The sequence below is a fragment of the Neopelma chrysocephalum genome, unplaced genomic scaffold (genome assembly GCF_003984885.1).
Source record: "Neopelma chrysocephalum unplaced genomic scaffold, ASM398488v2 Primary Assembly neopelma1_23, whole genome shotgun sequence".
NCBI lineage: Eukaryota > Metazoa > Chordata > Aves > Passeriformes > Pipridae > Neopelma > Neopelma chrysocephalum.
Window position 1 is genome coordinate 15,050,501 of NW_020897691.1, and position 18,685 is coordinate 15,069,185.

The following is an 18,685-nucleotide window of genomic DNA, read 5'->3' on the forward strand; positions in this document are numbered from 1 at the left end:
CCTGTACTCTTAACTGATAAAGCTTATCAAGGAATAAACAGACTCTGGCTGGGGAAGGTACTCCAAAGTAGGAATTTTTGTAAGCCTTAGAGAGGAATGTTTGTTATGATGGAGTGGCTGGGATTCAGATGTCACATGATCTCTTTGGAAGTCATACAGGTTTTCTTATTGCCCACAGAAGTGAGCAAATGAAGGTTAAGTTTTGGGGTTGCTTTTTCAGTTTGGTGTTTATTTTTTTCCCCCAGCAGTGCAGCCCTAGTTATTCATTTTGAGTGTGCAAACATTGTGAAAGCAGCTCGTAGTGCATGTGGGATGAGTAAGCATGCCCACAGCCACTGTAAGAGTGTGCAGTTGCATAGGGACATGTATGGAACTTGTGGTACAGACAGAGAGTCCAAGTTTCTTCTCTCTTGTTGGGAAGTGATGGATAGCAAGGCGGTGGCTGGAGGAAGACGTATTCTTGCTGCCTGCTGTGAGCAGGTAGCACTACTGCTCCAGTAGAAAGGCAGGGTAGCGCTATCATATTCTTAAAGATGCTGTTGTTTTGTCCTTTTAAACTATACACTTGCTTAGAAGCATAGAAATTTGTTTGTCCAAAGTCTGAAGATCTCAGAAGTGTACTTGTGTAAGGACCCCAATCTTTTAATGTGTGAAACATCTCCTGTGTGAGATCTTTGGCAGGTTGACAGATAGGAAAGACAGTAAAAAAATACATAGGTATGTAGGGGGGGAGAGAAGTGTAGATATATATTTAGTATAGTTATTTTGCTTCTGCTGCTCCATGTGACATGCAGGTTGTTTTCCACCTGTACTGAACACAGTAGTTTTGAGAAAACGCAAGCTGTTCTGAATTTTGGCAATGTGAGCTCTACAAAACTTTCTGCACTTTAAAAAAATAGAAAGTGAGTTTCACAGACTCTGAAATTTGATAGGCTTTCACTGTGATTTAAACTGGTATGTTTTTCCAATTCTCTGGAAGTGATACTTCATTAGAACGTATCTACCTCTTCAACATATTCTAAAACCCTGAGGGTGAGGCCACATACTTATTTCCAAATGGCAACATCTTCAGTAAGGTGTAGTTACTAATTAAAAGTTCCTCCTAGCTCGTATGCTAAAACTCTACCTTGCAATTTATGTATATTATTAGCATAATTATTTTTAAATTATTTCTCTATTGCTTAGTTTTCTCTTAATAATTGAGACATAATTTTATATTTATACATGTGCATCTATTAACACCAGCAATGAAATAACATTCTGCAATGTATTATTGTTCTTCTCTTAGAATAGGCATAAAGTGTAGACTGTTACCTTTTAAAGAATGTATACAGTAACATACAGGCTTTCATAAATTAGACATATAGGAAAACAAAATTACTCCATCCCATCTTTTAGACCTGTTTTAAGTGTGTGCATATTGTGCCTGCCAAGCCCCTCACCTCACAGATATGGCATACATATCTGAAGCTTAGAAGAATTTCTCATGTCACTTAAAACCCAGCCTGTTTTTTGTTTTCTTCTTCTTTTCTTTATTCATCACTTTAAAAGTATAAATCTGGACTGTAATTAAGAGATTATTACAATTAGATTTCTGGCTATAGCCATTTTATTAGCAGTGTAGCAATCCTGCCCTGCAAAGCAGACATTTGAGACTCAGCAAACTATATTTCCACCTCCAGTATATCTTAAAAGACCAACTGGCAGAGTGTCTTTGTGAGTGACATTGTTTGCAGTCTAGCTGATTTGGATTATAAGCAAGAAGTTTAATATTTTTAGTTGCTGTAAGTTATTGTCAAGGAAAGCAGGACTACTCCCAAATAAATAGAGTCAGTGAAACATATGTAATGACTGGTTACTGGAGGAGTGGGCAGCTACTTGGGAGAACCAGGTGAAATATGAGTGTATGTTGGTGGGAGGGAATTGAGGCAGATAGTGCCTAAGGATATGTTGTTCCACTGCTCTGCATTGCTGTCCCTGCCTTCTCTCTCTGTAGGAATTAACAAGGTCCCACCTGTTTTGTAGGGAGCTACTGTGGTACTGCAGTTCCCAACTGGTTTTTTGTTTAGTGTGCTCTGGACTAGGGATGGAGAGGATGACCTGAGCACTATGTGCTGGATGTGCTGCAGGGAGGGGGTTTCCTTCAGAGTTGTGCTGTTACCTTTAAATTAAATTAAAACTGATTAACCTGTTTTCTTTTTCTTTGTCTCCACTGTAGGATGGATCACTGGGAAATATTGATGATCTGGCACAGCAGTATGCAGACTACTATAACACCTGCTTCACAGATGTATGTGAGAGGATGGAAGAGCTGCGCAAGCGGAGGGTCTCCCAAGACCTCGATTTGGTATGTAGAGAAGTTATGACTTTATTAACAAATGATTACCATTCATGCTCCAGATGAAGAATCAGTATTTCAGCTTGTTGAGTTCTATCCAGGGAAATAACTATATGCACTTACATTCATCAACACAAATGTTTCAGCCAAGTCAATTAAACCTTGGAGTCTTCTTATTTCTTCTTTAATTAGAGTACTTTTTACCTGTGCGCATTTGCTTGCAAACCTCAACTCTCAGAGGCAATGTAGTGTCTGACGAAAGCATCATGTCATTGCTCCAGGATGCCCCCAGTGTGAGCACAATGAAACTGTGTGCTGTTTTTCGGTTGCACTGTACAAACTGTAAAGTAGTGCCTCTCAGAAGTCCAAGGTGCAAATACTGGTTCCAGGCTCCCAAATGTAACCAGCCTCAATCTTGTGAACTCTTTTCCTTTATTATGCATTATGGAACCTGTAGCAGGAGACATTGAATCACAGAACCCTTCAGGAGGGAAAGGACATCAGGAGGTCTGTAATCTGTCCTTCAGCTCAAAGCAGTGTAAACATTGAATTCAAACCAGGTTGCTCAGGGCTTTATCTGATGGAGTTTGAAGACCTCCAATGATGGAGGCTTTGCAGCCTCTCTGAGCAGCCTGTTATACTGCTTCACTGTCTTCATAGTGAACTTTTATTTTTTCCTGATATTCTATGAGGTACTCCCTATGCCAGTTTATGTCTGTTGTCTCCTGTTCTCGTGTCATGCACCTTTTTGATAACCTCCCCATAGGTACCAGCAGGCTGACAGTAAGTCTTCAAACTGTCTTTTCTGACAGCTGAATCTTTCAGCTCTTCTTGGAGTGCAAGGGCTCAAGTCCTTGAGAGCACCTTTGTAACCCTTTCCTGGACTTGTTCAAGTTTATTAATGCCCACCTAGCATGCAAAACTGCGGTGTCAGAGTTGATGATATGAGAATGGCCTGCCGTGTGCCAGGGAAGAATTGCTTCCTGTGATCTCCTGGCTACGCTGCTATTGACACAGTATGGAGTGCTGCTGGCTGTTATTGCTGCCTGGACATACTGCTGGCTTGTGTTAAGCCTACTGTCACATGGTCTTTTCTGCAGAGCAGGCTGGCCAAGCCAGTCAGTTTCAAGCCTGTGCCGGTGCATGGGCTTGCTCCTCCTCAGGAGCAGGACTTGGCATTTGTCCAAGTTGAATTTTCTTAGGTTCCTGCCAAGCCCTTCTGAATGGTAACCATATTGAGTGAGGAAGAACTTCTTTACTGTGGGAGTTACTGAGCACTGGAGCAGGCTGCCCCAATAGGTTGTGGTGTCCCCTTCTCTGGAGATACTCAAAAGCCATTTTGGATACAATCCTAAGTAACTTGTTCTAGGATGACCTTGCTTGAGCAGGGAGGTTGGACGAGATGACCCCCAGTGGTCCCTTCCAACCTGACCCATTCTGTGACTCTGTGACTGCAGCCTGAGGGAGGCTTCATCCTCAAATGGGTCTGCCCTCTATTTTCTCCTTGGGTATCTAACAGAATAGGTCCCTGCACTACTATGCTTGTAACTGGCCTCCAAGTACAGCACATTAAACACTATTCTTCCAGCCCAACTAGTCGGTTTTTCACCCATTCAGTCTCTGGGGACTCTCACTTCAGCTGAAACATGTAGGTCATCTCATACCTCATTTTTCTTAGGTTTAAGAAGGAACCTCTTAAGACATATCACGAATATATCACGGGTTTTTGCTTTTTGGACAATTTCCTTACTTTACTGTAACATCAGTAAGTGTCACTATTTATGGTATGTGCATAGGTATGTATTGCTGATTGCTGTGCTTTTTTCATTGTAAATTCTTTGTTAGTTTTTGTACCATTCCTAAAGATCATCTGTGGCAGAGAAAAAAAGTTTTCTGGTCTGTTTTGTCAGGTTTTCACTGTTAAGTTTGTTTCCCAACAGAATAGTATGTTTCTACATACAGACTTAGATATTTCCTTCAAATCTTGTCTCACAAAGAACAGGTTACTGAAGGGGGTTTTTTGGTTGTTTTTTTTTACTTATGGTTTTGCTGTGGTGGTGACTTGTATAACAGACAGAAACTCATAACCAGAGTATAGTTTGTACCTCTACAGCAGCACTGTGGCAGAGCCAGAATGGGATCTGATCACAATTCTGCAGTTCCTTTAGCAGGTGAAATCCTTTAAAACAAATTTGAGAGCTGAGGTTGTGTGATTGTATCTTCTACCTTTGCTTCCCCAGATGACAGAACTGAGTAGCAGCAGGGAGTGGTTTGATTCCTTTCTCTAGCAGCTGTACCTGATGATGTGAATTACTTAAGGCTACTTTCTTTCTTCTTGGGATTCCGGTATAACAACTGAGAAGATCCAGAGCTTGTACAGACTAAAAAAATCAGTTATACAAGGAGTAGCTGCAGGATCAAGGTAGAGAGAGTCATCTCCTCTGCTCCACTGCACTTAGTTCCTTCTTTAGTTTTAAATGAAAAAAAGAAAGAAATGTATTTTGCAGATCTGTTGGTACCAAAAAGTTCCAAGGGTTAAAAAAGGTTATGGCAGGAAATCCTTTTGTAGACAGACCCTTGAGGCTTCTGTACAGAGAAGCTGATGGCACAGAACTATAGTTCTTATGAAAACCCCCACACTTAGCAGGCCTGATGTTCTGGGTAGCTGTTGGCAGCTTTTTTCTTCCAAGAGCACCCCTTTCCTGGTGCTCTTGGAAGGCAGCTCCTGTGCTGAGTAATGAAGTGTGCCTTATGGCAGGAGAGGACTCCCTTCCATTTAGACAGATGGGCCTAATTTGGCTCCCTTCACTTTTGAAGCTGCAGAAGCCAGGCTGGAGAAAGCCATGTGAGTTTAATTAACTCACATCAAAGGTGTGGATCTTCACGCTGGTTTAAATAGATGTGAGCTAACCCAAGACAGACCAGCGAGTGATTCATTCTACTCAAGAGAAGCTGTAGTCAGAGAAAATGGCCGTGTGAAAAGACATCCTGGGGATTCCTTTTCTGGGTCTCTGATATTGAGTTTCCTCACTCTAGTCGTCCAGTGATGACTTCTTGAACTGTCAGGTCAGAGAGAAGATATTGCAATTGAAAATTAAATTATTGCTCAATTTTTGCTACATCTGTCACTCCTATAATGCAGTTTCTGGACATAAGATAGACATTCTTCTGATAACATGTGAGACTATAGATATTAGCTCACTTGCACAACAACAGCATCCAAACAGCACTGACTGCAGCTGAAACTTGCTCTCATAAATAAGTAGGCAGGCTTGACTTAGTTGCACAGGGAGGGGAAAATGGCCATGTAGACTAGAATGCATTTTCAGTGGGATAGAGTGGTATGCCTGTTTATAATCTGCTGTAGAAACAGGAGCTGGTCTAACAGCAGAGCTGCTGAAATGACTGCAGAAGTACTAACGTGAAAAGACAGAACAGAAGAGCGACTTGCTGTGATGTTTTTCCTTTCTTTACATTTGTTAATATGTCTGTTAATATGTTTTTATCTTTCTTCTTGACAAAAGATAGTGTATTGGCAGAGGTTTTGGGATAGTGAATGGGGACTAATGCTGGGGGAAATGCCAGCTTCACAGCATATCCCAGATGTGCTATGATAGCAAAAAAATATGCACCAGATAGCAAATATGTGCAGCCCCAAAATTATTTCGCACTAGTATTATTGGGCTGTTGGTCTAGCCTGACTTTGCTCAGCCATACATTGCTCTTCTAGAAAGGGTGAGGAGCAGCAGTGGGATTGTGCTAGAGCTGGAGGTGGGCATTGTATCAGCTCTTCCTCCCCTCCTCAATGGTCTTTTTGCTCTCTTTAGCAAAGTGAAGAGAGCAGAGCTGATATGCATTGAGCGTTAGTGCAAATTTTCAGGGGTTTACTGGAGTCAGGGTTACTGAATCAGTATGAAAATGCAGTAGGAGTGCATAATAATACATAGCAGAAGCATAAAAGGCAAAAGTTAGATTGCTGCTTTTACTGAATGCTCTGAACAAAGAGAAAGAGCAGGTCACCCCAGGGGTCGAAGCGTCCTCTAAATCCTGCACAGAGAAGCTGCGTCAGAAGGAGCAGTGTAATAACAAAGACATGTCTGAGCTGGCAGAGCTTTGCCAGGAACATGTATTTAGCACCGGCTCGCCCAGATTGCCCTTTGTAGTACGTTCTCTGGAAGGATAGAAATATGAACTGTTTGTTGCTGCTTCTGTACACTTTGAAATAATTTTAAGCTGTTTGGGAGCAAGTGTTGATATCTTGATTGTATATTGTACTTTCTAATCAGTTCTCCAACCTTTCCTATTAGACCATGGTAATTTCAGTGCAGATGCCCTGCGCTGAAGTTGAATTTTTTTAAAAAATTACTTGGTAAAATTGTTTGGGAGAGCAGCATATCTTGTAACAAAACAGTGGGTGTAGGTGGAGCTGAACACAGAGTATTTTTCCAAATGGTAGTGCTGTCAAGGATTGTTATCCCTAAACAAGATAACTGCTTTTTGTGTTTGGAATTTTGCCTGTGTTTTTGTAATGAAGAATGTGCTTGGGTTTGGACATTAATGGTTGTGAACAGCATGGGAGTTGCCCACATTTACTAGCATTTTGCCTATTCCTGTACACCATGTGGTTTTTTGGCTGGGGTAAAACTGAAGGTGGAATAGATATAGTGGATTTTCAGAGCCATGATGGATGTGTCACTGGTAATATTGAGGTGGACATCTGCTAAAATGCAGTTATGGTCAGAGAAGTGACTCTGAGGATGGTACTTTGCAACTGTTCATACAAATCCTTGTCTTTAAATTTAAGAGACGTGGATTAGACAGATGAACTACTGGTATATAAGGAATTGACTGGATGGTTGCACTCAATATCCAAATGCAGACCAGTGATGACTGGTGTCCTCAGGGGTTGTTATTTGGACTGATGCTATTTAAAATCTTTGGTGACATAGACAGTGGGTTCGAGTGCATCCACAGCAAGTTTGCTGACAACACCAAGCTGCATGGTCAACATGCTGGAGAGGAGGGATGGCATCTAGAGGGACATTGACAGGCTTGAGAGGGGGGCCTGCGTTAACCTCATGAAATTTAACAAGGCCAAGTGCAGGGTCCTACACCTGAGTAAGAGCTATCCTGAGCATAGATACAGGCTGGGTGGAGAATGGATCAAGAGCAACCCTGAGGAGAAGCACTTGAAGGTCTTAGTGGATGAACAACTTGACATGAACAGCAATGTGTGCTCACAGCCCAGAAAGCCAGCCACATCCTGGGATGCATCAAAAAAAGCATGGCCAGCAGATTGAGTGAAGTGATTCTCCCTTGCTACTCCATTCTGGTGAGACCCCACCTGAAGTACTGCATCCAGCTCTGGGGTCTCCAGCACAGGAAAGGTATGAATCCATTGGAGTGAGTCCAGAGGAAGGCCATGAAAATGAGCAGAAGGCTGGAGATCCTGTCCTATGAAGACAGGCTAAGAGAAATGGGTTTGTTCAGCCTGGAGAAGAGAAGGCTCTGGGAACACCTTATTGTGGCCTTCCGGTACCTAGAGGGGGCTACAGAAGAGCTGGAGAGGGACTTTCCACAAGGGCATATAGTAATAGGACTAGGGGTAATGGCTTCAAACTGCAGAGGGCAGCTTTAGATTAGATGTTGGTAAGCAACTCTTTACTGTGAGGGTGGTTAGGCACTGGAACAGGTTGTCCAGAGAAGTTGTGGGTGTTCCATCCCTGTAAGTGTTCAAAGCTAAGTCGAATGGGGCTTGGCAGTGAGGTTGGAACTAGATGATCTTTAAGATCTGTTCCAACCTTATGACCTGCTTCCTTTGTGTCTTTGGGGTCGTATCTGCCTGTCTCACTGACAAAACTAGGTTTGCCTTACCCATCACCAGGGAAGGACAGCATTGATTTAGCTGTGAAAGAGCAAACTGCATTCTGGTGTCTCATCCATCACTGACAGTAGCCAGCTAACTGCTGCTGCCAAGGTCTGTATTGTAGTTGATGGTCTTGAAGTCAAAGAACAGAGTGAGGTTTACTGATGGACTTTGACAGTTATGGTTGTGGCACTGAGAAGTTGCACCCATCTTTTGGCTTTTAAATTGCATAAATTTAAAATTAATGCTACAAGGCACACAAGTATAATTTTTTTTTTGCCACATCCATGGGATTAATTTCAATATGTAAAAAGGGAAGTATTCAGAATCTCTCTGTGTACACAATGGTAAAGTACAATGCATGTTTTTGACCAATTAACTTGCTTAATCCCATATGTTTTTACAGTACCTGCACGCGTACACAGGCAAACTCAGAAAATAGAAATTAACATAAAACCATCATAAGTTTTTTGCCTTGCTTTCCAACATGTATATAGTCCTCCTAAGTCTTGTCTGTGCATGTTTTTAAAAGATGCTCAGCAACCACTTGTTTGATTACAAATGGAGTTGACCATCTAGATAATGTCATCACATGTAAATGGTATGTCCGGCAAAACAGAGTGGAGGAAAAGTAGCAAAAGTAGAGTAATTAGTAATTTGAATGATAGGGTAATAAGCCTTTATCCTATTTAGAGGTTTATTTGTCTGAGACAGTACTACTAGTTGGCAATATCATCAGACTGCTTGAGAAACTAGCCAACCCTTGCTGAAGGAGACTAAAATACCCAGAATGGTTGCAGTCAGTGATTGATGTGTATTTAAAAATCTCCAAGGGAGTTAGCCACCAAAGATGGAATTGAAAGCTGAGATCTTGAAGAACTTGGTGGAGTCCTGTGCCTGCTCTATAGGTGGCTTTAGCCATGTCCACTATTTTTTACATCTTGCTTACAGTAAAATTTCAGGATCCTAAAATAGACTGCTTATTCCTTGCTATGAAATGATCACCTCTCCTTTGCAAATGCAGTCGTGGCTGCTGTTACCGTTGTCCTGAGAGGACACTTCTATATATTGCTGGAACAGGATCCCACTGTTTTGTTTTGTCTTGCTGGCTGCAAGAGGCCCTCCAAAGTATGAACAACATCTGAGTTGGATTAGAAGGGTATCTACAGCACAAAAAAAAAAAGAGCTGGAGAACACACAGATAAGATTTCCCTTCATTTTGGAGTCTTCAGGTCTTATGAGGCAGACAGACAAAAGAAAAAGTAGTAGTAGAAGACATGGACTTTCAAGCATCATTATTTTTTTTCTCTAGTATAGCTTGGAATAAAGGGGATTTTGCCTGAATATAAGATGCATAAGGTAAATTTACATGAAAAATATTTAATGAAGATTTACTGTGTGTGCAGCCTCAGTCAGTATTTTAGGCTTTATCTTTGTAAATTAAATTCATAGTGACATTTTCATCATTAATGGAGCTTTTCAAAGGTAGGTACAGTGGAAATTCTGGAACAGATGGGCTATTTTTAGTGTCCCATGTATCACACACCAAGACTGCAAAGGCATTTATACATAGAGCTAGCATTAAACATGAAAATAAAGCAAGGCTTATTCCATATGCAGCAAAGTGAATACCATTCTTAAGCAGTTCTTAGTCCACTTAGTACTAACAGTCTATGTAAAAATCTCTCAGCTTTCTGTAAGCTAATGATCTTCCGCAGTCTCACCACTGTTTTTGTTGGAAGCCCATTTATGAGTAATCCCTCAGGCAAAATCTGTCCATTTACAGACAGAGTTTATAGGCTGGAGGCGCAGCAGACTGTGATGGTTTGGGTGACCTTATCTTTCTTTCATACTTTTGGAGGGTCCTTGGTTTTTGGAGCAAGATCTTCTGTTTAACACAGTTCTGGTCTTTTGACAATGTTTATCTTTTTGACAATGCCAGGGAAGAACAGGTTGTTAAAGGTAATTGTTAATATTTTTTTTGAGCTGATAATAATGTTTTGAATAAAATCATGTTTATGTTATAAATAGAAAAGACAACTCACTCCTGGTAGTCTGGTAATTGTGGAGGGGAGAAATTCTCCTTAGCTTTATAAGTGTTTTTCTAGGTATTCTTAATCTTCTAACATCATTTGTAGTAATTTTCTCATCCCTTTACATTCAGCAGGAATTTTGCTTTGAACTTGAGATCAGTTGAATATATTCTTACTGTGCTCTTCTTTTATCCCAGAGACAGTGCAGATCTGCTGGGACTGACAGACTACATTTGTATTAACTCTATGATTTCATCTGATTGGAGCCTGAGGATGTTGGGGGGGAAGGGTAATTGGTTGACTAACTTTAGCTCCCTTTGTGTATTTTTTTTTCCTTTCTCCCTTCAGAATTTAAAAATGACAGCAAAAATAAAAATGTACAGCCTTATGCTGTCTGGACGTTATGTAAATTTCAGTGCAAAGGATAGAATCATTAAAAAAGAAAGCAAATTAAATTGTCATTTAAGAAGGTGTATTCTCACGGAGGGGGAAAAAAAACAACCAAAAGAACCCCCAGAAAAAACAAAACTAACAAAATCAAACTCAAAACACCCAAACTCTGTGGTGAACCATTTCTGTGATTTGCACCCCAGCTTGCCATTCACATATTACTAGGAGATTTCGAAAATATCCATCTAAGTGGCATTACTCTGAGAAGGACAGCAATGTGTATTGGCTGTGTTAGAAGTGTCAGACTTTTGTAATGTGATAACAGCTAAACTAACAGAAGAATGAACCTAGAAGGTGTAATGTCTTCTATTTAGATTACTCCTCTTTGTCCTTGTATAGCGTCAGCTTGACTTCCCAGGCAGACTTTCTGTGCTCTCCTTCCATGGTTCCCCAGCCACTGCTGACCAGTTCATCTGTGTGTGCTGAAGATGGCTGGCAGCAACTTCGGATATTAACTTATTGTACCACTAGCTTGTTCTTTTTCTAAGTTCTTGAGTAGAGAAACACCTCCGTGTGTCCTCAAGGAATAGTAAGGATATTGCTCAAGGCGGAAGTCTTTAAGTTAGTTGAAAAACATTACTTGTGAGGAACTTAAGAGCCTTGCAGGTCATCAGGGAAAACAAACAGGTCTTAATCAATAATAAATCAAGAGCATGGTGTGATGAGAATGAGAAACACATCGGAAGTATTTGGGCACATCTGTATGTGCTTTGGAATGTCTCTCTCTCTGAAGCAGAAGGATGCTCTTCCAACAAAGATGCCCAGAGGAAGACTGGCCTCCGTCTGTGATTTCAAAGGGGCTGGTTTCTTTTTTTTTTTTTTTTCTGCTGGCCTGGCCCCTGCTCCTCATGATGTAGGTTCTGGTGCTACGCAGCTGCTCTCCTTTGATCTGTCCATGCTTTATCTTCTCTCAGTGTTGTGTAGGTTTCCTGTTTCAGCAGTGCCTGAAGCACACAGAGAAATGCTTCATTTCAAATAAGATGTTCTGTGAATTTTGTGTTTGAAGAACTCAAGCAGTTTGAAGAAATGTGATTTCTTTGGTGATTGATCAATCTGTTTTCCACAAAATAATGATAAGGAATGACCATCAGCTGGAAACCCCTCTTCCTGACTCCCATATGTTATATCCCTCTTGATTTATATTGGTAGGTTTTCCCCAGTGTTTTAGACTGCAGCTGTATCTTTTATAAGGGAACAAAATAGTTTGGGATTACAACATCCAGATTTTCCCTGACTCTAAGGCTTCTTTGGTTGTTCAAGCAAATAGAGTTGGGAAAGGCAATAATCCTGTGAAAACATACATAAAAAGTAGATGGGTAATATTTTCAAAATAATTCCATTTCAGTTTCTTATCAGAGGGATGAATTTCTTGTGTTGCTTGTGGGCATGATGAATAAAATCAGTCATGGATTAGAAACTAATTAAAGAAGAAAGACTTGAAATTATTAGCAAAATTTGGAATTCATAAGTTCATTACGAAACATACACAGGTAATTTTTTTTTAGTTGGTGTATTTTGTCTGTTGCTGTTGAAGTTCCTGATAAGACCACAGATACAACCATTTGGTTTACATTTCATGTGAAACTAGTGGCTGTATGGTTGTGTGCCGAGGCTCATTTAAGAATGTAAAGAAGACCAGAGTAATGTCTTATTAAATGAGTGGTTATAGATGTGGAAAAATAGACAAGCTTTTCATTATAGAAGGCTTTATTCACAAGCCATCCAGATAAATCAGGAAGATTAAAAAAAGCTAGCAAAAGAAAAATCAGAATTTGGAAGTTTCCTTGAAGACTAATTAGGCTGATAAACGGTGTTGGAAAGAAGTCCATCGCCTGTTCACTTCGCAGGGGCACATGTTTCATGCTCCTGTCAGCTTTCTATCTTGATACATCCACAGACCTGTTCTGGTAGCCCAGAGGAGATTAAACCATAGTTGAAGTCCGTTTTGACAGAAGAGAGAGATTTTAAAGTTTTGGAGCATATGGCAGGTGCTGCAAGTCACAGAAATGAGAAGTAAGAAGGAAGTCAGTCATCAGAGTAGCTGTATTTTGTTCATGTGGTTAACTATTGAAAGCTGAGTAATGGAGCCTTTGGTTGCTAGCCTATGCAGAAACTAACAAAATAGTTTTATTTCTCCTTTGTGTAGCACTTTCCACCCTCAAAACCCTTTAAAAACATTAATTAGCCTTTATTGTGTCCTTTGATTTGGTAATTTTAGTACCATTATCCCTATTTAGGCCTCACCTCCCTGAGGTTCAGCTGCTGAACACTTCTGAAAACCAAAATTCAGATGTATCTTAAAACTCTGCCAGGCTATTACAGAGTTCCTGATCTAGCATCTCGCAGAGAACTGTCCTGTTTTCTTCTGAATTATGGAGGTCTGGTGAAGAGTGTAGTGCTACTGGTCAGTAACTGGTTGCCAGCCATCTCTTCTTCCTGCTATCCTGCCTCTACTTTAAATGATTTTCTAATGTATAGCAGGGATAATATAAATGCAGAAGCACTGTGGTGTGGAGACTGATTTCTTCAACAATGCATAAGTTTCACTGGCATAATATCAGTTGGTGAAGGCTGAAAAAATTGCTCTTTTGTTAAACCCCAAACTAAGTATTTAATTTTGAACACCTATGGGAAAGCATGAGAAATGAAGGGCATGGTGTGCAAGGTAGTAGGAGGTGGTGGTTTGATTCAATGGTGTAGAAAACCCAAGTTTGGTTCTTCCGTCTGCCTGAGGAAACTTGAACTCTTATCTCCTATCTTGAAGCAAAATGCTCTGCAATTTAATATTCTATCTTAACCTTATCTGTTGATCAACCCTGTTAACATATATAAACAGTTCCTGGTGCAGCAATGGGAATACCAGCAGCTCATCTTACAGGTAGGTATCTTCACAAAGTTGGTGAATCTTTTCTTCTTCACTTGCAGGTTAAAAAATTTAAATATTTTAAACATGATTCAACAGGAGTGGAGTAGGAATATGAATCTCAGCCCAATGTCTTTCTGATTCCTTTTTAAAAAATTTTATATTTTTCATTTATGTATAAAATAAATTAAAATATAATTATATTTATTTTTAATTTTTTTTCCTGTTTGGGTTACTTCACAATGGAATGATACTCTAAAAGAGAACTAAGCTGCTGATCCTCTAGCAAAATTTAAGTTTATTTTTCTTGATTACTATTTTTGACTCCATAACTAGTTTGAATAACATTTTGTTTGTAGGATAGACAATAGCAGACAAATTATCTCCCTTGATCTCTTTGTTTATGAGTAGCCTCCCAAGTTAACAGCAAGACTAGAACTTAGCTTAATACTAGGCTGGATGAGCATTTCGGGGGACTTGGAAGCTTTATTTGTTTTTCTTCCTTAGAGTGAGTTGTGTTTAGCCTTAGTGGATTAGTTTTATTCTGGCTATTGAGTTGCAGGTGGTACCTGTAAACTTACACCTCTGCTCTTGAAATTTACAGATGTCCTGTAGCAGTCATCCTAATTTGCTAAGAAATGGTAATGTTCTTCAGAATTTCTTTAAACAGTGGAAATGGAAAAAACTGCCATGAATTGCAACAACTTCACACTTTTATTTGGTAACATGGAAATATGAAGTATCTCATAAAGCATTCCATGACTGAATGACAAGGCGTAATTAGACATGGAACACATGTTGTTAAAAGCATGTAGAAAAACAAATTAAATACATTCTTTTCAGTGTACAGTTTGGCTAAGGTAAGCAGTTTTTATAGAAGCTAAGTAGCCATGAATTTTTCTCCCTGAATTTTTAGTCTGAAAGGAGTAAAGGAGGTTAGGAGGAAAGGAATATGAATGTAAATTTTGGTAGTTGGACTTGCTTTTTGGAGCTTCCTGCTCAACTTTTTCACTCTTGCAGGTTTTGTTGGGATATTTAGACTATTGAGGCACAGGAGGTGAGGTGTGCTGAAGGAAGGAACCTAAACTTTGGGGCAGGGAGGATGGGGTAAGAAATCCAAGACTGTCTGGACCAGGTGCCCCAGGAGCTGGGACCTCTCGCTGCGTTTGCCAGGTGGAAGAAGAGGAAAGAAGGAAATTTAGTCATTGCTTGCTTGCAAGGGTGAGGAGTGAAATGGTGGAAAGTTCAGTGACTAGGGTCAGTAGAAAACCAAGCTGAAGTGAAGAAAAGCAGGTGATACGCTCTGATGGCTGCAAAGTGGAAAAAATGCCCCAAGGCAGCAAGCTATTTGTGCTTATGCGACCCCTGAACTGTCTGCATTGGCCAGGATACTGTGGCAGTGTAACATATTTTATGATAATAAGTAATAACTAAACCCAGTAATGTAGCACAACTGGTCACTTTAAGGCACAAAAAAATGTTTCAATTCTTTAAAGACTTAGAGCTAGAATGGTTGCCCCAGCTTCCCAGAAACATCATCACTCATCGGCACACTCTCTTTCTGTGTTGGTCACTGGCCAGGCTTGATTTGATGAGGCACAAGGTCAGAGGAGGAGATTTTGAATAGCAGTTTTGACCTTTTTGTTATAGGTACTGCAGGAGAAGTGGTAAACCACAGTCAAGACTCTACCACTACAATAGGTTGCTCTGAAAATTTGCAAGCTCCAGGATGAAACTAATGAGAAAAGAGAAATGAAAGAATAGAAGAAGAAAGCCATGGAAAGGTTGAACATTTTCTTCATAGAGTGTTTTGTACGCCTGAAAACACCTCTGGGCAAAAGAATAAAATTGAAGTTAGCCGTATCTTAGTCCAGCTTCACAAAATGACAGTAGGAATTAAAACTATTAACTTAAAAAATAAACTGCAGAAGTTCAGTGAAAAGCTAAGAATACAGAAGGTATTTCTTGTAACATAGCTTCATTTGGAACAGCGGAAGGACATGAGTATCCCTTGAATTTGCATCCTTAATGCATTTCTTTTACTCTTAAAAATTACAAAAATAGAAATACCTTCCTGACCATAGTTCAGGAAGCAAATGCAGAAGAAAGCAGGAAGATGGTTTATCTGAGTGAGTGATTTCAAACATCTAAGGTCTGTAATGAAGTTGAAGGAGATGGGCATTTTGCCAAAAGTCACTTTCATGGGAAGCATAGCAAAGTATGGTGGGAAACACTCTTTGTGTTAGCTTCTATGTCCATGCTACATGGAACAGGAAATATTATTGTTTTCTCTAAATAATGCAGACACAATTGATTTTCTCTTCTTAGTAGTGATGCATTGAGATTCTTCTGATTGAAACTATTTAAATTTCTAAACCAAGCAGTATTCAATAGTAGCTTTTGTTGCAAGTAAAAGGGGTATAGTTAGGGCAAGACATCACCATTGGGCTTATAGCAGATTACCTGTTGTGTTTCCTTTCAGCCTTTGACATAAATGGCTTCTTTAATTATTCTTTATTGAATCTTGGGGTCCTTGTAACACTGAAGCCTGTTTTATCATTATCATTGAGATATTTTGACGTGATTCCTTTGCAAGGATATTTCTAGTTGCATAGTACCAGCTCTTCAAGTATGAAAGGTTTCATTAGAGACTATTACAGCACTTTTTAAATCTCTACCTATAAAGTTATGGCCTCTCTTAAAAAGCTAGAATTCTGGAATTTTTTTTTTTTTTTTTGTGATTTCTGGGATGTGTTTGCTTGTATTTTTTTTACACCCATTTTCCTTTATCATTTTATGAACGCAGTCCTTTTTCACCCTCTGTCAGAGTTGAAAACAGGAATATTTTCTGTAAGAGATCACAACAGTTTGCCATGACCTAAGGCCTAACAATTTCCTTCTTAAAAAAATAAAAAACAAAAACCGAATTTAATCTTATACGTTAGACAAAACCATTCTGGTTTCTACTGCTAATGCAATTCCCTGTAGTTGATCTCTCTTACCTGAGCAACACTCTGAAAGTTGTCAACTTAATTTACTTGCAGGGAGAGATATTTTGTCAGTTAGTAAATCCTAAAAATTTGATGGCAGTGTTAATCTAATTCCTTTTCTAAATGAACGCGTCTTCTGCAATGGCAATGCTTTAACAAATGTAACATTTATAACTCAGAAATGCTGACCCCATAGCACATAGAATCCATCATTATTCATAGCCCAAACCCAACCAAAATGGAACTATAGAAGTGAACTATGTTTTGTCTCATCTCTTTAATGGGAGAGAGATGACACTCCAGTTTTTTTCACTTAACACCTAACACCAAATTTCACCAAAGGAGAGAAAAAAGTTTCTTGAAACATAAGCGTAGCAATCTTTGTATCCCTTCTGTTACCAGCAGCTTCAGATCAACTCAGCTGCAGTTATGTTGAGTGGCAAGATATGTTCAAAATGGGAAACATTATGGATTATTATCACGTGTAAGGCATCTATACTGTTCTAATGGGTTTTATATCTCTGTTAGAACATAAGACTTTTACTTCCACCTCTGTTACAGAACAGCTAAGTGCCAGATGAAAGGTTTTGATTACCAATGCTGGATTAGTCACCCTCTTTCCCAGAGCAGATGAAGGATAAAATACCTGAGGAAGCTGCATTGTTCTCTAATGATCACGTCTAGCCCTCAGTGATAGTTCAGATAGTGCCTCTGTGCTGCCTTGTTACAGTAGATTTAGAGGAGAAGCCTCCGTCTTTTTTCTGTAATAGCTTTCCTCCCATGACACTATGTTTATTTTCCAGGCTGTTCTTCCTACTAGTCCTTACCATGTTCCACTTCCATCCTGTCCCTTAGCAACTCACCCTATACCCTCCTGCCTTCCTCATTTCACTCCACCCATGCATCTTTTCAAAGCTCCATAACTTTTTCTCTCTTCAGTACTCAGAGTAGAAGAGTCCTTGCAGGACTCTTTCTCTATTCATTTTGTCCCACATGCTTCATTTTGTCTTTTCCTTGACTGTCTCCTACACCCTACCTTTTGTCCACCCTTCCACATTCCTTATTCTTTCTTATACTTGCCTCCCTGAGTTGGGTATTGTTACTTTGTGGAGAGGAGTGATTTTGTGAAACCAGCTTTGCTACTTCTGCAGAATAGCAATGGAACAATATAAAAGATCAGAAATCTGTGCAAAAACATTCCCTTAAAGACTCATGAGTTGAGAGTGATGCAAGTGTAAAATGTCCCTTGAAATACAAAATAAAGGAAAAGTTAAGCTGTGTATTTAACTTCTCTGCTTGCAGCTTTGGATTAGACATTGCCATTAGACATAAGCAGTCTGCATTTTAACCACACCAGATTAAGGTTGCAACACCTGCTCTGGGATAAAGTTGCCAGTTATTGCAAAAGGAGGAGTGGAAATTCTTTTTGTAGTTGTGTGTGAAATGTATAAACTAAAGTGAAACACAAGTATAGCAATATCTGGGGTTTTTTTGTTGTGGTTGAAGTGGGTTACCAAACCTATTTTATTTTTAAATACTGTTGTGTTTCATGGAATTTACCTTGGCTTCATTTTGTAATTTTGAGAAATCACCTGGTGCATCCTTTGCCCCAAGACAGATTCAGCTGTTCTTATCATGCTTGACAGATGTTGATCAGACCTGTCTTTAAAACTGTCCCAGCATGTTAATTCCACTGTCTCCCTAGGCAAACTATTTTAGTGTTCATAGTGTTTGTAATACAGTGGTGGTTCTTTACACAACAGCATGGCACTAAGGCTCATGCTTAGTTTATGATTCACAGTAATCCCTACCTCCTTTTCTATCAACCTGTTAGCTCTCCAGATGTTCCCCACCCTAGATCCATTTGTTTGGGTAATTCTGTTTAAATGCAGTACCTTTCAGATCTCCGTGTTGCATAGCATCTGATTTCCAAACATTAGGCCAGAATAACCTGCTTTTTCATCAGTTATTTCTCTAGCAGTGGAGGTGAATTGACGTTTGTTCCTCTGGAATGGAGCCTTATATATGAAAACAGCCTTTGTCTCTGTAATGAGTAATGACAGCACCTTCCAGCTCTGTGCTGCTTGGTAATAGAAGCAGACAACAGTCTCATCTTTGCACCTTTTTGCTCTTTCAGGAGAGATC

At 39.7% G+C, this 18,685-nt stretch overlaps 1 protein-coding gene across 10 annotated transcripts in view; it reads left to right on the top strand.

Moving 5' to 3' along the window:
* SASH1 (SAM and SH3 domain containing 1) overlaps positions 1–18,685 on the top strand; it is a 546,410-nt gene that overhangs the window by 446,839 nt on the left and 80,886 nt on the right. For all 10 annotated transcript variants that reach the window (XM_027687743.1, XM_027687734.1, XM_027687760.1 and 7 more), the window contains exon 2: positions 2,219–2,347. In XM_027687743.1, coding sequence (XP_027543544.1) covers positions 2,219–2,347 — 129 coding nt within the window. The remainder of the gene's footprint in view (positions 1–2,218; positions 2,348–18,685) is intronic.